Below are 24,007 nucleotides of genomic sequence, written 5' to 3'. Positions count from 1 at the left end.
TGAATATGTGAATGAAAAAGTTTAACGTTGCTACACCCTGAACAATACATATAGGACATTGAATGGGCCATAATAATGGCAATGTAGCAATAGAATTTAAAAAGTTATAGCCCTGCAAAGAAGGGGAACTTCTCCATAGACAAATAGAGCTGGCGAGGGATGGTAAATTATGAATTTAACCCATGGCGATCAAAGTGTTAACAATCATTTTCCATCACAGACCTAAAATCTAGTTTTGCTTACATGCTTATATATCTCTCTCTCTCTCTCTCTCTCTCTCTCTCTCTCTCTCTCTCTCACGCTCTTGCTCTCTTTCGCTCTCTCTCTCTTGCTCTCTCTCGCGCTCTCTCTCTTGCTCTCGCTCTCTCTCTCTTGCTCTCTCTCTTGCTCTCGCTCTCTCTCTCTTGCTCTCTCTCTCGCTCTCTCGTGCGCTCTCGCGCGTTCTCTCTCTCTCTTGCTCTCTCTCTCTCTCGCTCTCTCTCTCTTGCTCTCTCTCTCGCTCTCTCGTGCGCTCTCGCGCGTTCTCTCTCTCTCTCGCACGCTCTCTCTGTCTCTCTCTCTCTCTCTCTCTCTCTCACTCTCACTCGGTGTGTTGCATCGTGCAGTTTGTGACGTGTGTACTAAGCTTATAGAGTTTGATTAAAATAAGGCAAAACTGCAAATCTGCATGTCGTGCTTGAAAAATTAACCTGGCTTTAAGCTTGTTTAGCAGGTTCCAGGGGTGTTTTATGCATTTTCCCTGTTACTGCCAGGTGTACGACTGTAAAGGTGCATTGCCACTAAGCCTCGGGCAGCGCTATTATTTAAGAATACGTTGACTGTATCAAATCAAATGTATTTATAAGGCCCGACAACACACGTCAATGTCCCCATGGGCCGTACACGTCCTCCCCAAACAAGTCAAGAAGAAACATCACATCAAATCAAGAACAAAACAAAAACACCACAAGGTCCAAAAAAAATTAAGAATCATGTATCATATGCCCAGCCTCGGGCAGCGCTATTATTTAAGAATACGTTGACTGTATGCCCAGCCTCGTGCAGCGCTATTGTAGCTGAGGGGCTACAAAACCCGGACTGTATTAAAGATTGTTTAGATTAAACCACTACTAAATATTATTACTTGCCAGACAGTACAGTTAGGTAAATATGGCAGACACTCAATTGACGGCACGGGGACAAGGATATCAAGTTTACAGTATTTTAATAGTAATATCAATATACAACTGAATTATTACGTTGCTCTTTAATAGTAGAATGATAGTAGAATGTCAGAGTATCAAAGTCAAGGGGAATGAATAATTCCTAGGTTAAGAATACTCGACCGGAGCTCTGCATGGAGTGAGAGAAGGCGATACAGGGCAAAGCGAGGGGGATAGCTGGAGACGATGATTTCCCCCATGGAGTTGTAAGCTCCAGAGGAATTGAAGAATAGTCGGATACTCCTGTGGTCACTGAAGAAAAGGGGGTCTCGTACGGATCCAGTCCTTGTAATCCAAGTGCCCGATGGCAGGGTTAATAGCTCTTAATCCAAAGCCCGATGGCAGGGATGGTAGCTAGCTAGCTTCGTTTGTACTAGAAGCTAGCCCGATGATGGTCTTCAGGGAGTAGTTAGATCCAAACGCTGATGGTCTTAACTATGCGCTTCTCCACGTTACTTCGCTTACACAAGTCACTATACTGCGCCAATAATGGTTCTACAATATTATGGTCGTATCTAAGTAGCTACTAGCTATCCGTAACGATACACCGCGGGTGGGTCTGTGTACAACGGTACCGAACGTATTACAATCTCGCTCGGCTGCTTCTCCTGTTCTGCTACTGCCGACTCATTACTTCCACTGCTCACATGTTCACTCGTTCTGCTGTTAGGTTAGGTTACTTCTCGTTTCTCTGCTTTAACTTCCCACGGCTGCTTGCGCCTTCTACAATATATATACTCAGAGTGATTTCTAGAGCGCAACCGAATTACTTGTCCGGAATCAATGCGCCTGCTAAGGGCATGTCTGAACTTGCCCGGACACGTCTTTGAACTTGTCTGAGGGGCGCGTCTGCTGGCGCCTCCAATGTCGAGGGCGGTGCCCAATGCGGCGAGCGAATAATACTATGATTCAAACGGAAGCTTAAAGGTATATAGCTTATATATATAAACAATATACAAGTTATACAAAATAATAAACGTAGATTCTCAGTGTTAATCTGGCCCTTCAGAACAGCTATTATTTAAGAATACGTTGACTGTATGCACAAAAAAACTATTTATCATTTAATTTTTTTATTATATTATTATTTTTATTTTTTTACCTTTTAGGGGGGGGGGGGGGGCTCGCGTTTAAATCTCGTACAGGGCCTCGCATTTCTCCCAGACAGCACTGATTACACGCACACACTGCTGCTACTTACACGGTAGAATAGTCTTTAAATACCCATATTATTGTATAGTTTGTATAGATCGTTGTGTATTGTTGTCTACAAAACTACTACGGTTGAGGAGCCAGGAAAAACAAGCATCTCACGTTTTTCTGAATATATGTACATTTAACCCTTTCACTACCACAGCGCAGGTGTTTAACCTGTAGTGTGGTAGTGAAAGGGTTAACCTTCTGTAGTGTGGTAGTGGAAGGGTTAACATTTTGTAGTAAAGGGGTTAACCCTTTGTAGTGTAGTAGTGAAAGGGTCAACCTTCTGTAGTGAAAGGGTTAACATTTTGTAGTGAAGGGGTTAACCCTTTGTAGTGTGGTAGTGAAAGGGTTACCGTTCTGTAGTGTGGTAGTGAAAGGGTTAGCCCTTTGTGGTAGTGAAAGGGTTAACCTTCTGTATTGCGGTAGTGAAAGGGTTAGCGTTAGCCCTTTGTGGTGTGGTAGTGAAAGCGTTAAAAAAGCTGTGACAATAAAATGATGCGAGTCTGAGCCGGCTCTGTTTCTCCGTGTCTGATGCCCCGTTTCTGTCCCTTCCCCTCCAGATGGACAGGCAGCCGTGGCAGGAGGAGACGCCGGCTCCTCCTCTGCTCCTCGTCCTCCTGCTCCTCCCTCAATCTCTGCTCAGAATGGTGCAGTCGTCACTGCTCATAACATGACTGGCAACACTTTTAATGGACCGGTTAACTTCACTTCTGCAGCAGGACACCAGCCAAATCATTGATGCAAATGTAAGTGTTGGCAAATTGTTAGAGAATATAACTTAAAAAAAAAAAAAAAAAAAAAAAAATTACCTCAGATTTATTATAATGTAATACTTTTTTTCATATCACATCATACAGATTTTGGCCGTTTATCATGCACATCTCGCCTTTATCTGTTTTGAGCAGTTCTTACGTACTTTCCTCTCATCTATTTCAAATCAAACCTTTTACTTATTAAACTTTTAAAAATAAAATCGTATTTGTTTGTGACACAGAGAATCCAAACACAGTATCTATACTTGATTGATTGAAGTCAATGGGGGGCAAAAGAAAAACAGCAAAACTATATTAGATTAGATTGAAATGTATTGCCATCATACAGCACAAGTACAGTACAACGAAAAGAAGTTGGCATCTAACCAGAGAGCAATAACTATACAATGTACAAGTGATTAAACTGGAATATATATAAATGAGTACTACTGAGTAATAGTGCTAATCTGATGCATGTACAGTGTTACAGTATTATTATGTACAATGATTCAAGTATAAATACACTATGTTAGTAGCCATACTGGCCAGTGGTTAGGGCTGACCTTCGACTAGTCGAATAGTCGACTCATCGATCGAAAGGAGCCGTAGTCGACTGCCAACCTCTCAGTCGAATGCCAGTCGACTATCTGCACATTTTGGCCTATCATAGTCGACTATAGAAATCCTTAGTCGGGGACAGGCCTACCAGTGGTATAACTAGTAAGAGTAGGTAAAGGATATACAGATTTAGTATATACAGATATGTAAACAGGAATATATGCAGGTATATTGAGACAGGTGTGGATAAATATACAGTAAATATATATATAGTATTATTGAGTTATATTGGTAGTCTATAGTTAGAGGTAGGTAGTTAAGATTAAGGCAGTTGTAGACAGTGAAGGCAGTAGATCGGTATAAATCGAGTATAGGCAACAGAGTTCAGAGTTCATACAGTGTGCAACATAGCCTAGAGTATAGGCAATGGAGTTCAGAGTTTATACGGTATGGGGATGGGGCTGTCATCATGGTACAGAGTTCAGAGAGATGACAGCTGAGGGGAAGAAGTTCATGAGCCTGCTTGACTTGGAAGAGGGATTTCTACAGCGCCTCCCAGAGGGTAGGAGGGCAAACAGTGATTGGGATCCTTGCCAATGCTGCATGCTTTCCTCAGACACAGCTTGTGATGAATAGTCTCAATTGCAGGGAGTGATGTAACAGTGATGCGTTGGCAATTTTATACTACCCTGTACTATGTACATGTCAAAATACTTCCCAAAGGTCAGTGAATACCACAACCACTACACCAGAGGAAGCTCAACAAATCATGTTAAACCCAGATTCGGCTCAAACAAGGGACTAAACACGTTTCGCAATTATGCCACATCAATGTGGAACGCCCTACCCACATTCAAAACCGCTCTTAAAGAGCACCTACGGGAGGCTGCAATTCAGGTCCACCTCCAACAGAACACTGAGCAGCTACTACAGTCTCAGGTCCACGTCCAAGAGAACACTGAACAGCTACTACAGTCTCAGGTCCACATCCAAGAGAACACTGAGCAGCTACTACAGTCTCAGGTCCACCTCCAAGAGAACACTGAGCAGCTACTACAGTCTCAGGTCCACATCATCCAAGAGAACACTGAACAGCTACTACAGTCTCAGGTCCACCTCCAGGAGAACACTGAACAGCTACTACAGTCTCAGGTCCACCTCCAGGAGAACACTGAGCAGCTACTACAGTCTCAGGTCCACATCCAACAGAACACTGAACAGCTACTACAGTCTCAGGTCCACATCCAAGAGAACACTGAGCAGCTACTACAGTCTCAGGTCCACATCCAAGAGAACACTGAGCAGCTACTACAGTCTCAGGTCCACGTCCAAGAGAACACTGAACAGCTACTACAGTCTCAGGTCCACATCCAAGAGAACACTGAGCAGCTACTACAGTCTCAGGTCCACATCCAAGAGAACACTGAGCAGCTACTACAGTCTCAGGTCCACATCATCCAAGAGAACACTGAACAGCTACTACAGTCTCAGGTCCACATCATCCAAGAGAACACTGAGCAGCTACTACAGTCTCAGGTCCACATCATCCAACAGAACACTGAGCAGCTACTACAGTCTCAGGTCCACCTCCAAGAGAACACTGAACAGCTACTACAGTCTCAGGTCCACATCATCCAAGAGAACACTGAACAGCTACTACAGTCTCAGGTCCACATCATCCAAGAGAACACTGAACAGCTACTACAGTCTCAGGTCCAACAGAACACTGAGCAGCTACTACAGTCTCAGGTCCACATCATCCAAGAGAACACTGAACAGCTACTACAGTCTCAGGTCCACATCCAAGAGAACACTGAACAGCTACTACAGTCTCAGGTCCACATCATCCAAGAGAACACTGAGCAGCTACTACAGTCTCAGGTCCACATCCAAGAGAACACTGAGCAGCTACTACAGTCTCAGGTCCACATCCAACAGAACACTGAGCAGCTACTACAGTCTCAGGTCCACGTCCAAGAGAACACTGAACAGCTACTACAGTCTCAGGTCCACATCCAAGAGAACACTGAGCAGCTACTACAGTCTCAGGTCCACATCATCCAAGAGAACACTGAGCAGCTACTACAGTCTCAGGTCCACATCCAAGAGAACACTGAACAGCTACTACAGTCTCAGGTCCACGTCCAAGAGAACACTGAACAGCTACTACAGTCTCAGGTCCACATCCAAGAGAACACTGAGCAGCTACTACAGTCTCAGGTCCACATCCAAGAGAACACTGAACAGCTACTACAGTCTCAGGTCCACATCCAAGAGAACACTGAGCAGCTACTACAGTCTTAGGTCCAACAGAACACTGAGCAGCTACTACAGTCTCAGGTCCAACAGAACACTGAGCAGCTACTACAGTCTCAGGTCCAACAGAACACTGAGCAGCTACTACAGTCTCAGGTCCAACAGAACACTGAGCAGCTACTACAGTCTCAGGTCCAACAGAACACTGAGCAGCTACTTCCACCGGGCAAACAGACTACTGACGGATAGACTCTGAATTATCACATGAGCTACACACACAAAAGCACTGTAACCTTTTCACTGCCGCACTGCCAAACGGTTAACCCTTTCACTGCGACAATACACAGAAGGTTAACCCTTTCACTGCCACACAACAGCCGGTTAACCCTTTCACTGCCACACTACAGAAGGTTAACCCTCGGTAGTGTGATAGTAAAGGGTTAACCTGTATTGTGGCAGTGAAAGGGTTAAGTGACTTAGACACCACAAGCACACTTATTACACGTACTGCTGCTACAGTACTTACACTGTAGAATATCTTTATTTTTTATATATATTTTATCCATTGTTTTTTTACCCTGTATTATTGTATAGATCGTTGTGTATTGTCTACAAAACTACTACGGTTGAGGAGCCAGGAAAGACAAGCATCTCACGTTTTTTTTTTTTATATATGTACTTTTAACCCTTTCACTACCACAGCACAGGTGGTTAACCTGTAGTGTGGTCGTGAAAGGGTCAACCTTCTGTAGTGTGGTAGTGAAAGGGTTAACCTTTTGTAGTGAATGTGTTAACCCTTTGTAGTGTGGTAGTGAAAGGGTTAACCTTCTGTAGTGTGGTAGTGAAAGGGTTAACCTTTGTGGTAGTGAAAGGGTTAACCTTCTGTAGTGTGGTAGTGAAGGGGTTAGCCCTTTGTGGTGTGGTAGTGAAAGGGTTAACCTTGTGTAGTGTGGTAGTGAAGGGGTTAGCCCTTTGTGGTGTGGTAGTGAAAGGGTTAACCTTCTGTAGTGTGGTAGTGAAGGGGTTAGCCCTTTGTGGTGTGGTAGTGAAAGGGTTAACCTTGTGTAGTGTGGTAGTGAAAGGGTTAACCTTGTGTAGTGTGGTAGTTAAAGGGTTAACCTTATGTAGTGTGGTAGTGAAAGGTTAAAAAAGCTGTGACAATAAAATAATCTGAATCTGGTTACTTAATAAACGTCTTTGTCTAACTGGTTACTTAATAAACGTCTTTGTCTAACTGGTTACTTAATAAACGTCTTTGTCTAACTGGTTACTTAATAAAAGTCTTTGTCTAACTGGTTACTTAATAAACGTCTTTGTCTAACTGGTTACTTAATAAACGTCTTTGTCTAACTGGTTACTTAATAAACGTCTTTGTCTAACTGGTTACTTAATAAAAGTCTTTGTCTAACTGGTTACTTAATAAACGTCTTTGTCTAACTGGTTACTTAATAAACGTCTTTGTCTAACTGGTTACTTAATAAAAGTCTTTGTCTAACTGGTTACTTAATAAACGTCTTATCTTCCAGATCATGATGTAGGTCCCGGTCCAAGTGGAACCCAGGTGCCGTCCCAAGTGGAGGAAAGGCTGCTCTCTGGTCGAACACAATTTATCAAGAGAGCGTCTGACGATCTTTTGGACACGTTGTTGGGTGAACTTCTGAGACAGGGGGTCATAAACGATGGTGAAATGGAGGCAGCCATGGACACGAGAGGCAGGGCGTCCAAAGCACGGTACACCATTGACGAGGTGCGACGAAAGGGAAGAGAAGCCTGTTCAAAGTTTGAAACCATCATTCACGACCAAGACCCTAACCTTTTCAGACAGCTTATGCTAAGCTGAGAGAGAGAGAGAGAGAGAGAGAGAGAGAGAGAGAGAGAGAGAGACCATATGCCACCTTGTGGCTTTACTTTTTGTATATACAACGAACTCGATTCTTGTACCGGATCTCCTCACTGGTAAACAAGAATACCCTGAAGACTCTGGCAGGAGCACTCATTCAAGGGTACTACGACTATGCTTGCACCTCATGGTACCAAAGCACCTCAAAGGCGCTAAAAACAAAATTACAAACATCTCAAAACAAACTGGTCAGACTACTGCTTGACCTTACTCCTAGAACCCACCTCACCCCTGCCCACTTTGACAACCTAGGATGGCTTAGAGTAGACGACAGAGTACAGCAACTTGCAATGGGCCTGGTCTACAAGATACACTACACGACCAAGGTACCCATGTACATGTCAAAATACTTCCCAAAGGTCAGTGAATACCACGATCACAACATCAGAGGGAGCTCCACAAATCATGTTAAACCCAGATTCGGCTCAAACAAGGGACTAAACACATTTCGCAATTATGCCACATCAATGTGGAACGCCTTACCCAAAGCTGTAAAGGAATGTGAATCACTACCCACTTTCAAAAACACCTACGGGAGACTGCAATTCGAAACTGGCCCCTGCAAATGTCCTAACACAACCCCCTCCAATGTACAGTAAATCACCAAGTATGGTCTTGTCAATATTCCAATGTACAGTTTTGCTTGTATAGTTGTACAGTGTCCCCCACTCACCCCTCCTACCAACCCCCCCACCCAACCAACTCCAATGCACAGTCCCCCCCACCTACCAAACCTCCTCCAATGTACAGTTTCTACGTCAAATGTATATACTCTTTTTTTTCTGGACTCTTTTCGTATCACAAACGGTACTGTATTTGCAAATCTGGTATGTCATAAATGTATAGATGTAGCAGTACTGTCGATGAATTGAAAATGGGGGACCCTGATGTAAACAAGACAAACGTCTTTCTCTGGTCTGCATCCCCTTAACAATTGTATGTATTGAGCTGTACTGTACTGTACCCATTCTGCAATCTGTTAATAAAGTTTTCAATCAATCAATCAAAAGCAATTATGAACACCGTGAGACCTAATGGAACATAGCACAATTTAAGAAAAAAAAAAAGTCTTACATTAGAAATAGCAGTTAGCCAAGCCAAGAGTAAGACTTCCTACCGAATCAGCTCCTAGAAAATGACAGAGTATATTGTCTTCCTCTGTCTGTCGATTGTTGCTGAATTGAGATATCAGGCTGATAAAGTTCCAAACTCTTTCACTCTGAGAGATTCTGAAATGATATATTTTTTTACCCTTAGCTGCCAGAGTTGTACCCTTCCTGCTGACTTGTTGTACACAAATTGTGAGTCGCTTTGGATAAAAGTGTTCAGCTAAATGTAAATGTTTCAATAAAAAGTGTATTTTTGCATTCATGTCAGCATGTGGACTGTGTTTCTGAGGCTGTCGGATGGTGTGTGGCCGTCTACCTCTGACATATCTCCCAGAGAGTGGTGCGCTCAGCTGAGCGTACTACAGGTATTGCACTACCACCCCTGCAGGACTTATATAACAGGAGGTGCAAATCCAGAGTTAACATTGTAAATTGTATATTGCATAGTAGTGTATATAAGAACCAGTTTCTCAGGAACCTAGCATGTCTTTTTTTTACCATGCATATCTTGTGTCTTATCTATTTTATTTTTTCTATGCCTATTTTATTATTGTATTTTGCACAATCAATGCGGGCAAGACCACCCACATTTCACTGTATGCCCTGGTATGTATGTGACAAATAAACCTCTTGATTCTTCTTGATTCTCTCTCTCTCTGTGTGTGTGGGGGGGTCTCTACCTCTGACTAGACCTTTTGGTGTGTGGGGGGGTCTCTACTTCTGACTAGACCTTTTGGTGTGTGGGGGGGTCTCTACCTCTGACTAGACCTTTTGGTGTGGGGGGGTCTCTACCTCTGACTAGACCTTTTGGTGTGTGGGGGTCTCTACCTCTGACTAGACCTTTTGGTGTGGGGGTCTCTACCTCTGACTAGACCTTTTGGTGTGTGGGGGTCTCTACCTCTGACTAGACCTTTTGGTGTGTGGGGGGTCTCTACCTCTGACTAGACCTTTTGGTGTGGGGGTCTCTACCTCTGACTAGACCTTTTGGTGTGTGGGGGTCTCTACCTCTGACTAGACCTTTTGGTGTGTGGGGGTCTCTACCTCTGACTAGACCTTTTGGTGTGTGGGGGTCTCTACCTCTGACTAGACCTTTTGGTGTGTGGGGGTCTCTACCTCTGACTAGACCTTTTGGTGTGTGGGGGGTCTCTACCTCTGACTAGACCTTTTGGTGTGGGGGGGTCTCTACCTCTGACTAGACCTTTTGGTGTGTGGGGGTCTCTACCTCTGACTAGACCTTTTGGTGTGTGGGGGGTCTCTACCTCTGACTAGACCTTTTGGTGTGTGGGGGTCTCTACCTCTGACTAGACCTTTTGGTGTGTGGGGGTCTCTACCTCTGACTAGACCTTTTGGTGTGTGGGGGTCTCTACCTCTGACTAGACCTTTTGGTGTGTGGGGGGTCTCTACCTCTGACTAGACCTTTTGGTGTGGGGGTCTCTACCTCTGACTAGACCTTTTGGTGTGTGGGGGTCTCTACCTCTGACTAAACCTTTTGGTGTGTGGGGGTCTCTACCTCTGACTAGACCTTTTGGTGTGTGGGGGTCTCTACCTCTGACTAGACCTTTTGGTGTGGGGGGGTCTCTACCTCTGACTAGACCTTTTGGTGTGTGGGGGTCTCTACCTCTGACTAGACCTTTTGGTGTGTGGGGGGGTCTCTACCTCTGACTAGACCTTTTGGTGTGTGGGGGGGTCTCTACCTCTGACTAGACCTTTTGGTGTGTGGGGGGTCTCTACCTCTGACTAGACCTTTTGGTGTGGGGGTCTCTACCTCTGACTAGACCTTTTGGTGTGTGGGGGTCTCTACCTCTGACTAGACCTTTTGGTGTGTGGGGGTCTCTACCTCTGACTAGACCTTTTGGTGTGTGGGGGTCTCTACCTCTGACTAGACCTTTTGGTGTGGGGGGGGGGTCCTGGTTTGAAAAGGGCCACCGGTGATGTCATCGGGGGACATCGAATCCTTGTCTTAATTACAACTCCGTGAAATGTAGATGAAAGAAGTGACCTTGTCTTTACAGGGAACTGCTGCCTTATCATTTCACTGAGCTGTAATTAACACAAGGATTAAATGTCCCCGATGGCATCACTGGTGGCCATATTCAAACTAATTTGCTCTCAATAACTGTCAAACTAAATTAATGTGTGCAAACCGGTTTGGAGTTTTTGGATGTGTGAGATTAGGTGCAAAATAAACCAGTGTTTTCTGGTGAAGTGCCCCTTTAACATTCCATATAGCTCACCATTTTGTTATCAACTATGCGGTGGCTATTGATTAGGGGTGTAAAGGTATCCGTACCGTTCCAGTGTGTACCGTACCGAACGGTTGTGTAGTGTAACGAACGAATACAACGGTATATTAACCACTAACGACTGCCCACCGGGGGCTGTTTTTTTCACAATCTAATATAATTATTATTTAAAAAAGAATTTACAACTCGATTATTAATTTCAATATAGAATATTCGTTGACAGCCTTATAGTTACTGCACACTACATCACGCCTGAGTGGAACATGGAAAGCCAAATGTTCCCTCACTGTACCGAACCTCGACTTCAAAACCGAGTTACGTACCGAACCGTGGTGTTTGTGTACCGTTACACCCCTACTATTGATACAAAACCCTAAAGAACACGTTCTTGGAATATTCTAGGGACTATTTTCAGGCTTGAGAATATTCAGTTGACATTGTGCTTATGTCATATATATATTATTTAATTGGGGACATTGACCCAATTTAAAAGTTATTGGTAAATATTATTACGGTACAATCATCATATACCCAGGTCTTGCTCGAAAAAGAGATCATTGATCTCAAGTGACTACCTGGTAAAATAAAGGTTAAAATATATATATATATATATATATGGGGACATTGTATAGGTGGGTTTGTGAATAGAACATTGAAGCTAGCCTAGCTTAGCCGGAATGAATGGAAGCAGATACGGACACGCTAGCCTAGCCAATAACACCTCTCCCCCTGAGCTTTAAGCTAGGCTAGCTGGTCCGTATCAGCTTCCATTCATTTGTGCTGAGCTAGGCTAGCTTGTGGCCCGATAGCTTTCCGCTGAACATCCCTCTTTTTAGGGAACACAAACCAAAAGGGAACTGTGGGTAGTTTTGTTACTGCTCGGATCGAAACAGAACGATATAGAATGTTAGACACTGGAAAAGAGTTCAAACTATATTTATGCATTTATTGAACAATCAGAAATAATAATTACATTAATCATCGGGTGGTCCATGGATCACAACAGGCTTTTCTGACAGCAGTGCAGGGCAGCAGAGTGGAAACGAAGCGTCCTCTCCTTCTGCTCCATGGTCTGATCTACTCGTCTGACCGAGGGGCGTCTTCGCTCGCTGACCATCCAATATGAGACACCTGTGCGTTTTCCCATACGATCCAGTTCGGACGACAGGGTTCTCAAGGATGTGTGGAGTCACGTAACAAGAGAGATGCACAGGTGTCCGACCTGGGACTGAGCAGGCACCAGGATGAAAGGGCCTCTTTAACCTTTGACCTTTGACTGACCAGGCAACCACCAGTCAGGAGGATGAAAGGGCCTCTTTAACCTCTGACCTTTGACTGACCAGGCAGCAGTCAGGGTTAGGGTTACTCTGGAGAAGACAGTCAGCCCATTGCCCATGATGTTGGCCTGTTCCTTTAACACAATGGTGAGCTTTGTGACAAACAATAAACCAAAAGAAATCCCCTTTGAGGAACTTTAACTTGATTAATAGGGAGGATGGACTTCACATGTTCATTAGGCTATTTCACAAGCAAAACGCATCTATAACAAAGATGATAAGTATGAACAATGAACCATGTATATTGTATCATATCAGACTGTCAGGGTCCCCACTCTCTTTGAGAATGTCCCGGAAGCATTGTGTCATAAAGACAATACTGGGCCGACCCTTTTGGCTTGGCGGCTTGTAAAAGCATGAATAAATATGTGATTAAAATAATCCATAAATGCAACACCTTTTTCCCAGTTGGTTTGTCTGTTCATCTATAAATACACCATACAAGCAGTTTGTCTGTTCATCTATAAATACACCATACAAGCAGTTTGTCTGTTCATCTATAAATACACCATACAAGCAGCTTGTCTGTTCATCTATAAATACACTATACAAGCGGTTTGTCTGTTCATCTATAAATACACCATACAAGCAGTTTGTCTGTTCATCTATAAATACACCATACAAGCAGCGTGTCTGTTCATCTATAAATACACCATACAAGCGGTTTGTCTGTTCATCTATAAATACACCATACAAGCAGTTTGTCTGTTCATCTATAAATACACCATACAAGCAGTGTGTCTGTTCATCTATAAATACACCATACAAGCGGTTTGTCTGTTCATCTATAAATACACCATACAAGCAGCGTGTCTGTTCATCTATAAATACACCATACAAGCGGTTTGTCTGTTCATCTATAAATACACCATACAAGCAGTTTGTCTGTTCATCTATAAATACACCATACAAGCAGTTTGTCTGTTCATCTATAAATACACCATACAAGCAGTTTGTCTGTTCATCTATAAATACACTATACAAGCGGTTTGTCTGTTCTTCTATAAATACACCATACAAGCAGTTTGTCTGTTCATCTATAAATACACCATACAAGCAGTTTGTCTGTTCATCTATAAATACACCATACAAGCGGTTTGTCTGTTCATCTATAAATACACCATACAAGCAGCGTGTCTGTTCATCTATATTAAATACACCATACAAGCGGTTTGTCTGTTCATCTATAAATACACCATACAAGCAGTTTGTCTGTTCTTCTATAAATACACCATACAAGCAGTTTGTCTGTTCATCTATAAATACACCATACAAGCAGTTTGTCTGTTCATCTATAAATACACCATACAAGCAGCTTGTCTGTTCATCTATAAATACACCATACAAGCAGCGTGTTCTTCAAACGGGGTCGTCGTCTTGATCTTACTCCACGGTCCAGGACAGCACATGCTCACAAACATCATTTACTCTACGATCAGTATTGACACATTTAACCCCGTTGTAATTCCTCCTTTTTCAACAATGCAGGGTTCCTGATGAAGTGTCTCACAATCATTCCAGGTGACTTCTCCCTCACTGCTGACTGTACAATAAGGTCCTCTTGCCTCCTCTTGTCGTGACCAGCACTGCTATGCTTTTCTTTAGTATTTCAAACAATGTACATGGCCAAGTTGAGCGGTGCTGCTATAAACATTCCTACCAACAGTCGAGTTTCAAACTAAATACACATCTAAGTTTACATAGGAGAGGTGAGTAATAGGACGGCTACGTGGCGTAGTGGGCAAGGCGCTCGCCACGAATACACAGCGCTCCACATTGCTTTCAGTTTAGCTGGTCGTTCATACTAATACACATTGGCCGTATTAGGGGGTGGGAAACTGATGGGTGGGGATCGGGCGTTGTGGACAGCGACTCCTACAGGTCGGTTGGTGCGCCTGCGCAGTAGAATCAGGAAGTGTCGGGGGCAGCGTGAGCCTCCCACGCGTTACTCCTCGCCACTGAGAGATCGAGCTGCGCAGGTGAAAAGATGCGACTGCTGTTACCTCAAGTACCGGAGGGGACTTGTGCTATGTATGACTTAGTCCACATTGCAGCCGGCTTGTGAGAGGCAAGAAACAGCGTTCGTGACAGGGGAGGGTTGAATTGGATGATACGAAATTGGGATGGGAGAAAAATATAGAAAATGGGAGAAAAAGTGGATAAAAAAAAAGGAGAGGTGAGTAATACTATTAAAAATCTCCGGGACAACACACACTTTAGCCACAGGATATTTGGTCATTTTACTACATTTTCCAGGTTTTCCATGACTGGAAATCTAGTCTCTGAATTCCCATGTTTTCCAGGACCAGTGGGAACCCTGGACCACGAGGTGCAGTGTTGATGCAAAATAAGTAACAGACACATTACCAGTATGATATACAACATATCCCTTTATTGTTGATACTGGTACCACCACTCTCCCATTCCAGGAAAAATAATACATCATGAAAAACATAATGATTGTATTTATTTATTTTTAAATCTCCCACCAAATCATAATTTGTGATCTTTCTTCATCGTCTCTCTGTACAGCTGGAGGCTAAAGGGACAATGACAATATTTTACAGGCAAACTGAGCATTAAAAACCCCAGTCGTTCTCCCATTGGTCAGGCCGGTTAGGGGCGGTTTGTAGTGAGTTGGTACAAGCGCCACTGTTGCTATGGAACGAGACAGAAATGCATCTTCAATAACAACAACAACCAGAAGTTTCAAAACAACATTCTGCCTGACTCCTGACTGTTACAAACACATACCGGTATCAAACAGGTGATGGATCCTAAAAAGAAAACCCTTGGGATTCCAGTCGTGTGTTTTAATACGACCTCTTGTACTGAAACACCGGAAGGATCCACAGGATCCAGCCTATTCCGTTATGCCATCTTTTGACCAACAGGGGGCCCCGTTACCAACTGCCGTTTATCCACTAACTCTTGTGTAGCGATGGGACTAACGGAACGTTACCACGACCAGTGTTAGAATTATGTGGGGGCCAATGGGGGCTCAGCCCCCATAGATACATCTATACATTTATGACATACCAGATTTGCAAATACAGTACTGTTTGTGATACAAAAAGAGTCCAGAAAAGAGAGTATATACATTTGACGTAGAAACTGTACGTATTAAGCTGTACGCTAAGGTACTAGCCATCAGACTTCAAAAGCATATGACATCTTTAGTTCATCCTGATCAGACAGGCTTCATAAGAGGCCGCCTGATCACGGATAATATTAGACGGTTACTGCATGTGATAGACGCCAGCAAGGAAGCTGTACCTCCTGTAGCTGTATTATCCTTGGATGCAATGAAGGCCTTTGATAGGTTGGAATGGTCTTGTTTATGGGCAGTACTTGGAAGGATGGGGTTAGGAGATGGATTTATTAATATGATCAAAGTACTATACACAGACCTCCCCAAACTTCCCTGTGTCGCGTTCGTCCAGACAGGGTTGTCCTCTTAGTCCCGGACTGTTTGCTCTATCTCTAGAACCTCTGGCACAGTATATAAGACAATCCCAATCCATAGAGCCGATTTAAATTAAGGGCACACAGCATCATATCAGTTTATATGCGGACAATGTAATAATGTTCATGCAAAACCCTACCACCTCACTACCTCACCTTCTCAAGGTAATAGATGATTTTGGCAATCTATCGGGATTTAAGATAAACTGGCCAAAATCGGCCTTCCTTCCACTTAATGTGACTGCGAAGGCTACCTCACTCCCAGTAAATATACCAATGGATCATAGAACACTTTAGATGTCTTGGAGTTGAAATATTCCCCACTATTTGCCAAACGGTGAAGTATAATTATACCGGATTCCTAGATAGTATCACAAACGACTTCGGCAGGTGGTCAAAACTAAAAAACTCAGTACAAGCCCGAGCATCAATAGTTAAGATGGATGTTTTGCCTAGAATCAACTTGTTCAGTTCAATGTTGCCGTTACCCCCTCCTGTTGGTTACTGGCAAAAATTACAATCCGCCGCATATAAATTTATTTGGAACAATAAACCTCCACGAATAAAAAGATCCACTGCACAGAGAAATAAAGCCGACGGGGGTTTAGCATTCCCAGACTTCAGCTACTATTTTAAAGCGTTCTCTTTAAGACCACTGATCACCTGGTTTGATTCTCAAGCATCTGTATCCTGGAGACCATTAGAGGAGAACATAGTGGCACCACATAGACTGCAGGATATAGGATACACCAACTTATCAATAAGCAATGCAACTTGAAATTTGGACCTCTTATTACACATGTGATTCGGATATGGCGTGGCACACAGAAAATGTTTACTAACCAACATAAATGGCATAGTCATTCTCCCCTATTTAATAACAATTCACTCCTTATTGCACAACAACCTATCAGATTTACCAAATGGGAAAAGAAGGGCATACATACATTGGGGGATGTCTTCAACGGCCGGGGTTTTTGCAGCTTTAAAGATATATCTAACAAATTTAACCTCACCAAATCCACTTTTTAATTAATTTCTATCTACAATTAAGAGCAGCTTTAAGGGCTCATGGAGTCCCATTAAAGGTGCCACTTGAGCACCACAGATATCACAAATTCTTTTATGGAAAGGAGACATCGAGAGGCTTCGTCTCTGATTTTTATCGTCACTTACTTACGTCCTCATATGAGGTCCTTCCTCTAGACTTAGTCTGGAGGAAGGATATACCAAACTTGGAAGTAGATTTTGATTGGGATGAAGTTTGGGCAAACGTACGGCTGTCATCACGCAACCCGGATCATCAACAGATTAATCTTAATTTTATTCATAGGACTTACTTAACTCCTAGACGTTTGCACCTAATGGGGCTTAAACAAGACTCTCGATGCTCCTTATGTTTAAACGGTGATATTGGTACATTTATGCATATGTATTGGGATTGCCCTCCTGTTAAGATATTCTGGGAAGAAGTAACCACGCAATTATCAGAATTTTTTTTTCTGACCATACCTGTACTGCCTTCTGTATTGTTGTTGAATGATGTTTCTCAGTTAGCAGCCTCTATACAGGTAAAGAGACTCATTTTGTCCGGTCTTACGGCTGCTAAAAAGCTGATAGCATCACGCTGGATTCAACCGGATAAAATGTGCCGGAAGGTATGGGTTCTTACCTATCTCGATGTGATTTATCTAGAGATATCTACCGCACGAATTTTAGGTGTTAATGAAGCCAGCATAGCAATCTGGTTAGATGTGGTGGAGAGGATAAAGGTTAGCATATGAATTTGTAATTCCTGGTGTTAAACGAAATAATGGATGGATTGTCCAAGAGGGGGTCCTGGGGGGGGGGGGGGGGAGCGAGTAAGAGCATAATGTATTGTATTGTATTTATTATGGGTAAATCTTTTAATCTACATTTATTTTGATTTAAGTACTGGACTGTCATTATAGTTATTATTATGTCAACCATAGTCCTGTGATTTATTGTGGATTTCTACTGTTAATGTATTGTGTGTCTGGTTTTATGTAAAAAAAAGGGTAAATAAAAAACATTTGTTAAAAAAATAAAAAAAATAAAAATGTACATTGGAGGAGGTTGGGTAGGTGGGTGGGGTTGGGGGGGGGACTGTACATTGGAGGTGGTTGGGTGGGTGGGGTGGGGGGGGGGCGGGGTTGGGTAGGGGGTGGGTGGGGGACACTGTACACTGTACATTGGAATATTGACAAAGCCATACTTGGTCATTTACTGTACATTGGAGGGGGGTTAGGACATTTGCAGGGGCCAGTTTCGAATTGCAGTCTCCCGTAGGTGTTCTTTGAGAGTGTTTTTGAAAGTGGGTAGTGATTCACATTCCTTTACAGCTTTGGGTAGGGCGTTCCACATTGATGTGGCATAATTGCAAAACGTGTTTAGTCCCTTGTTTGAGCCGAATCTGGGTTTAACATGATTTGTGGCACTCCCTCTGGTGTTGTGATCGTGACCTTTGGGAAGTATTTTGACATCTACATGGGTACCTTGGTCGTGTAGTGTATCTTGTAGACCAGGCCCATTGCAAGTTGCTGTACTCTGTCGTCTACTCTAAGCCATCCTAGGTTGTCAAAGTGGGCAGGGGTGAGGTGGGTTCTAGGAGTCAGGTCAAGCAGTAGTCTGACCAGTTTGTTTTGAGATGTTTGTAATTTTGTTTTTAGTGCCTTTGAGGTGCTTTGTTACCATGAGGTGCAAGCATAGTCGTAGTACCCTTGAATGAGTGCTCCTGCCAGAGTCTTCAGGGTATTCTTGTTTACCAGAGAGGAGATCCGGTACAAGAATCGAGTTTGTTGGTTGACTTCTTTTATTACATTGGATGCCATTTTGTCACAGGAAAGATTAGCCTCTAGGATGGAACCCAGGTAGGTAATTTCATCTTTCCTTGTGACAATATTGTCACCCACTGTAACTGAGAAGCCGTCGGTCTTGCTGAGTTTGTTATTTGAACCAAAGAGAATGGACTCTGTTTTGCCCATGTGTAATGATAGTTTGTTATCGGAGAGCCATATGCAGATTTTTCCTAGTTCCGAACTGAGGGTTTTTTCAACCTGTAACTTGTTCTTGTCAGAGACCAGCAGGGCTGAGTCGTCCGCAAACAGGAACAAGTTGCAGTCACAATTATGTCATTTGCATAAATTAGGAACAGTAGCGGTCCTAGTATGCTTCCTTGTGGAACACCACAACTCAACTCGTTATTATTTTGAGCATATATTGCAGAAATACAGGAACGTTTTGATTATATTTAAAAGGCTTTGCCATTGTTAAACGTAATAAGTGGAACCCCGAAGCTGTAAGCAGAATACAAGTCATATGAACACCCACGATATAGTGTTCTTCCCCCTTCCTATAAGAAAGAATAAAAAACGCATTGCAACGAGAACAGAGGTTATTTGTTGAGTGTATGTGTATTACAAAACCCTTGCAATAAATGTGTCTTAAATGAATGAAAAGCATACATGCTCTGGATACAGAGCATATATCGTGTGGGTGATATCATGACTTGTATTCTGCTTACAGAATTTCACTTATTTAGTTTTACAATGTCAAAGCCTAAATCAAAACATTCCCGTATTTCTGCAATCTATGCGCAAAATAATAACGAGTTGAGTTCTAACAAAGAACGTATTACATGCTGGTAGGCTGATAGAGTAAACTATGATATGAATATGAATATGATATGATATAAAGGTATACTGGTCCGTCTGCGAGGATAGCGAGGACTCAAGTCGGATAGCCATTAAATGCAATTTGAGAATATAGGCTATTAATGCAAAGCGACGGCCTATAGCCTATACATATTATTTAATGTTTTCATAAGCGTAAAGATACAACAGCTAGATTAATGATCAAGTTAGTTTACTGTATGCAGGCATCGCAGGGCTATGTGTTATTATGCGCAAGTTACTGTTGCATAATGTAGGCTATGGGCTGGCTGCTATTATATGTAATTCATATAGGTTACCTAATCCCGACAACAAAATAGATTGTATCATATGCCTCTACACACATTATATTATACACATCATATTATATCTTGGTTCGGCAGCGCCTCTGTGAACAATCTCTCAGAGTTCGCTCGGGTCAGTCCATTATTTCACATCCCATGGGGGTGTTCCATTACCATATATGGATAATCAGGGCGGTTCTGGTATGCAAATGCATACAACTGTGCACAAGCTGCAGCGTAGGATCAAAGTGATATTTATCAAGACAGGTGTGCGTACGACCTGTGTACGCACGTGTGATAAATCCTGTTTTTTTTGTGCGTACACACATTCTAAATTATGTGCTTAAGAACAAAGATAGAACACTTTCTAAGAATTGTTGATAAATGAGGGCCCAGGAGCCTAGCTCAGGTGAAAGAGATGCTCTCCAATAGATTTAAGATGAAAGACCTTGGGAGGTTAAAACACTTTCTAGGTATGGATTTTGAGCAGTCTGCCAATTGTGTAACAGTATCCCAGAAGAGATATGTGGAAAAGATTCTGAAACGTTTTGACATGCAGGAATGTAGAACAAGGGATACAGCATGTGATCAAAAGCTGGACTACCAGGAGGATGCTCAGAAACTGACAGATGTAAAAATGTACAGGGAAGCAGTGGGTAGCCTCATCTATTTGACGACATGTACTCGCCCTGACCTATGTTTTGTAGTGAGTAAGTTGTCACAACATTTTGCTGATCCCACAGAGGAGCACTGGATTACGGTAAAACATGTTTTTCGTTATCTTAAAGGTACAGCCGACAGACAACTGTGTTTCAGAAAGAGCAGCGAGGGCCTAGGGCTTAAGCCTACAGTGATGCAAACTGGGCAGCTGACACAACAGATAGAAGGAGTACACCGGATATTGTGTGAGTTTGATTGATTGATTGATTGATTTTTATTGTGGAGTAAAAGACAGCATCCAAGGGATAAAAACATGAGAAAGTGCAAGCACTTGTTATTTCCATCATGGTCCCTGATTTTGGACATGGACAGACATCATAAAACATAGAGCATCATAATAAAACATACTAAAACAGAGCATCATAATAAAACAGAGCATCATAATAAAACATAGAGCATCATAATAAAACATAGATCATCATAATAAAAAACAGAGAATAAAACATAATAGCAACCCCATACAAAAAAGCACTCCCTACCCTGTCCTTCCTATGGCAATTCTATACTTCACTGGCTAGCCATTTCTTTGTGGCACGTCTAAAACTTCCCCCCTCTTCGATGTTTTTTAGGGCCACTGGAAGCTTGTTCCACTCCAGTGCTGCAGAATATAAAAAAGTATTTGTGCCCATTAGGGAGTTAAATTTTGGCAGAATAAAATCCGTACTGCTCCTTCTAGTGGAGTATGAATGATTGTCACGGAATCGATTAAAATAATTAGATCGATATTTCGGACCTGTATTTTGAACTATCTTGTGTGTGAGACCTAATTTGATGTGAATTACCCTTTTATTGACCGGAAGCCAGTTTAGTTGCCTAAAGAAAGTTTGAACGCAAACAGCTCATTGGTTTCGTGGAAAACAAAGAAACAGCCCACCGTGGCTTTATCAACTTGTGAAGCCGAATATATGGCTCTAGCTATGACCATACAGGAGTGTATCTACCTGGAACAACTGCTCGAAGGGATGGATACCTATGTATACAAGAAGACTGTTGTTTATGAGGACAACCAGGGAACCATTGCGATTGCTAGAAACCCTGTGTGTCGGCAGAGATGTAAACATGTCGATATAAAATATAATTTCATTAGATCTGTCATCAGAGAAGAAAGGATGACACTGATGTATTGTCCCACGGACGACATGGTAGCAGACGCAATGACGAAACCTGCCTCCAAATTGAAATTAAAGAGATTTGCAAAGGCCATGTTTGGTGTGTAGATATTGACTGCCATGTTCTGTTGATGTTTTTGTGATTATATTATTTCCTTAGTAAAATTTTTTTTCCAAGAAGTCAGCCAGTATGCTAAAAAGTGGGAGTGTTGAAGGTAGAGGCTCTGTGTAGGATTGTTAGTAACTGTCTAACTGCATATGTAACTGTTCACACTAGTGCCTGTCTACCTGCATATATCTGTGTCCACTAGAGGGCGTTCTGGGCGGAGACACTCTGGAGTACTACCAGGTATAAGTAGCTGTGTCTCCTCCCCCTTCTTTCTCTCCCCCCAGTCTCTCAGTAAGAGAGGACTCATGTGTTACTGCTCCTACCATGTGAATAAACAAACCAAGCCAGTTAAAGGCTAAAGACTGGAAACCATGCCTCTTGACCACATTATTGTCGCCCTATAGCCGGATTCTGTTAACAGGGTGGCCCTTAGAATGGCTGCCACTTCTCCAGTGACTGCAGCTTCTGAGAGGAGCTTCTCAAAATTGAAGCTCATTAAAATACTTGAGGTCTACAATGGACCGGCTCAATGGCCTGGCTATGAGTATTAAAGGGGAACTATCTTATAAATGGCCTTTTTCAGTGTTTAACATTGTTTCCTAGCTATGTGGACTTATATTAATATGATCTATGTCTCTAATTCTCATATTGGCGCATTCTTCCAATTCTCCTCTCACAATATTCACCCTCACTGAGTCATCTGAAAATGTGCTGATTTGTGATGTCAGAGACACTCAGCTGCATAATAATGTGGCCCTATGTGGCATCAGGCCACACAGTGGTTGGAGCCCAGCCTCAAAACGGCTTAAGATCTTGAGGTAGAACATTTTTGTTTTTGAGTACTTGATTAGAAATATAAGACAATGAATTAAAAAAAAATTACAGAGGTGTTCCATAAACTCACAGGAATTGTGTAAAAGTGACCAAATAGTGAAAGAAATAGTAAAATAGTTCCCCTTTAACAGAGATGTGTCTAGCAAGCTTTCATATGATGACATTATTGATGTTTTTGTAGCAAGGAAGTCAAGGCATGTCCGATTTTAAGGCTGCTCAAAGTAGGGTCCCATTTCATTGTTGAAACAGAAGTGAATGTTCCCCAGCCGGTCTAAGGAAGTGGTGAATGATCACAAATGTTGTCTGTCTTGAATATGGCTCCTAATAGACACAATAGAAGGTGTAAAACTGCACTATTTATGGGAGTGTACAAACATTAACAGGGAAAATCCAATTCAAATTGATTGCACTTAACATGCAAATACTTGTCGGGTTAAATTTGGAAGACAAATGCATAACTGATCTATAGACGCACCTGACACAAAATGCACACATTATTTTGTTAATGTTAATTATATTGTTTATAGTTTTATTATTTTATGTACATTTCAGTTTGTTTTAATAATTGCAATTTAAAATGTGTCATTTAATTCGATACATTCAGTTCTAATAAAAATCTTTTTTTTCTTAAAGATATTAGTGGTGGTGATGGTGTGTTTATGTTTAGTAACATGACAACTTGTAATAATACGCATAGTGTAAAAAATAAATCTATTAAGTTAAGTTAAACTGACTAGAGTCTGCATTGGTCACATTATACACTGTATGAGGAAAAATACACACGAGAAGAATTTGAACAGGTCAGCTTCAAGTGACTTGAAGCTCATTGATCAAAATGGATGTCATGCTTAGTTTGACCGAACCGCCCCTCTGGAAAATCCCATTGGTTATTACAAACGTCAGTCCATTCACAATCCTACTGCAATAGGCCACTCGCTTGATGGCCGTGTCTTCTTTGGAACCGCCCTACCCCGACATAATCCCCGACACCTCATTGGTCGAATTGGGCATCCGTCGACGCCCTCGAGAGAAAACGTCGGCGCGTCGTCATCATTGGCTCGATCGCGAAGTCAATCACGAAGACAGCTCGCGGCGATTGGTTCCGCCCGCGTGTCCCTCACCCAACGTGCGTGCGTGGATTGGTGGCGCACGGGAGCGAGGCGCGCGGGCGGAATCCTTCCATGGGGCTCGAGCTCTGTAGGCTCGACGGAGAGCGAATGTCGTCATGAGCGCCGGT

At 42.6% G+C, this 24,007-nt stretch overlaps 2 protein-coding genes across 3 annotated transcripts in view; both read left to right on the top strand.

Annotated features, from left to right (window-relative positions):
- LOC311231558 (NACHT, LRR and PYD domains-containing protein 3-like) overlaps positions 1–9,560 on the top strand; it is a 75,590-nt gene extending 66,030 nt beyond the window's left edge. For both annotated transcript variants that reach the window (XM_084318181.1, XM_084318180.1), the window contains exons 15-16: positions 2,963–3,148; positions 7,495–9,560. In XM_084318181.1, the coding sequence (XP_084174307.1) occupies positions 2,963–3,141 (179 nt within the window). In that variant the 3' untranslated portion in view covers positions 3,142–3,148; positions 7,495–9,560. The remainder of the gene's footprint in view (positions 1–2,962; positions 3,149–7,494) is intronic.
- Positions 9,561–23,931: 14,371 nt separating this feature from the next.
- Positions 23,932–24,007, top strand: part of sp2 (sp2 transcription factor) — a 56,680-nt gene continuing 56,604 nt past the window's right edge. Inside the window, exon 1 of the mRNA XM_084318184.1 lies at positions 23,932–24,005. Within this exon, the coding sequence (XP_084174310.1) occupies positions 23,996–24,005 (10 nt within the window). The 5' untranslated portion in view covers positions 23,932–23,995. The remainder of the gene's footprint in view (positions 24,006–24,007) is intronic.

The sequence above is a fragment of the Notolepis coatsorum genome, assembly GCF_963971535.1.
Source record: "Notolepis coatsorum genome assembly, chromosome: 7".
NCBI classification, from domain to species: Eukaryota; Metazoa; Chordata; class Actinopteri; order Aulopiformes; family Paralepididae; genus Notolepis; species Notolepis coatsorum.
Note: the sequence above shows the minus strand (reverse complement) of the source record. Positions and strands in the feature narration are given on the sequence as shown.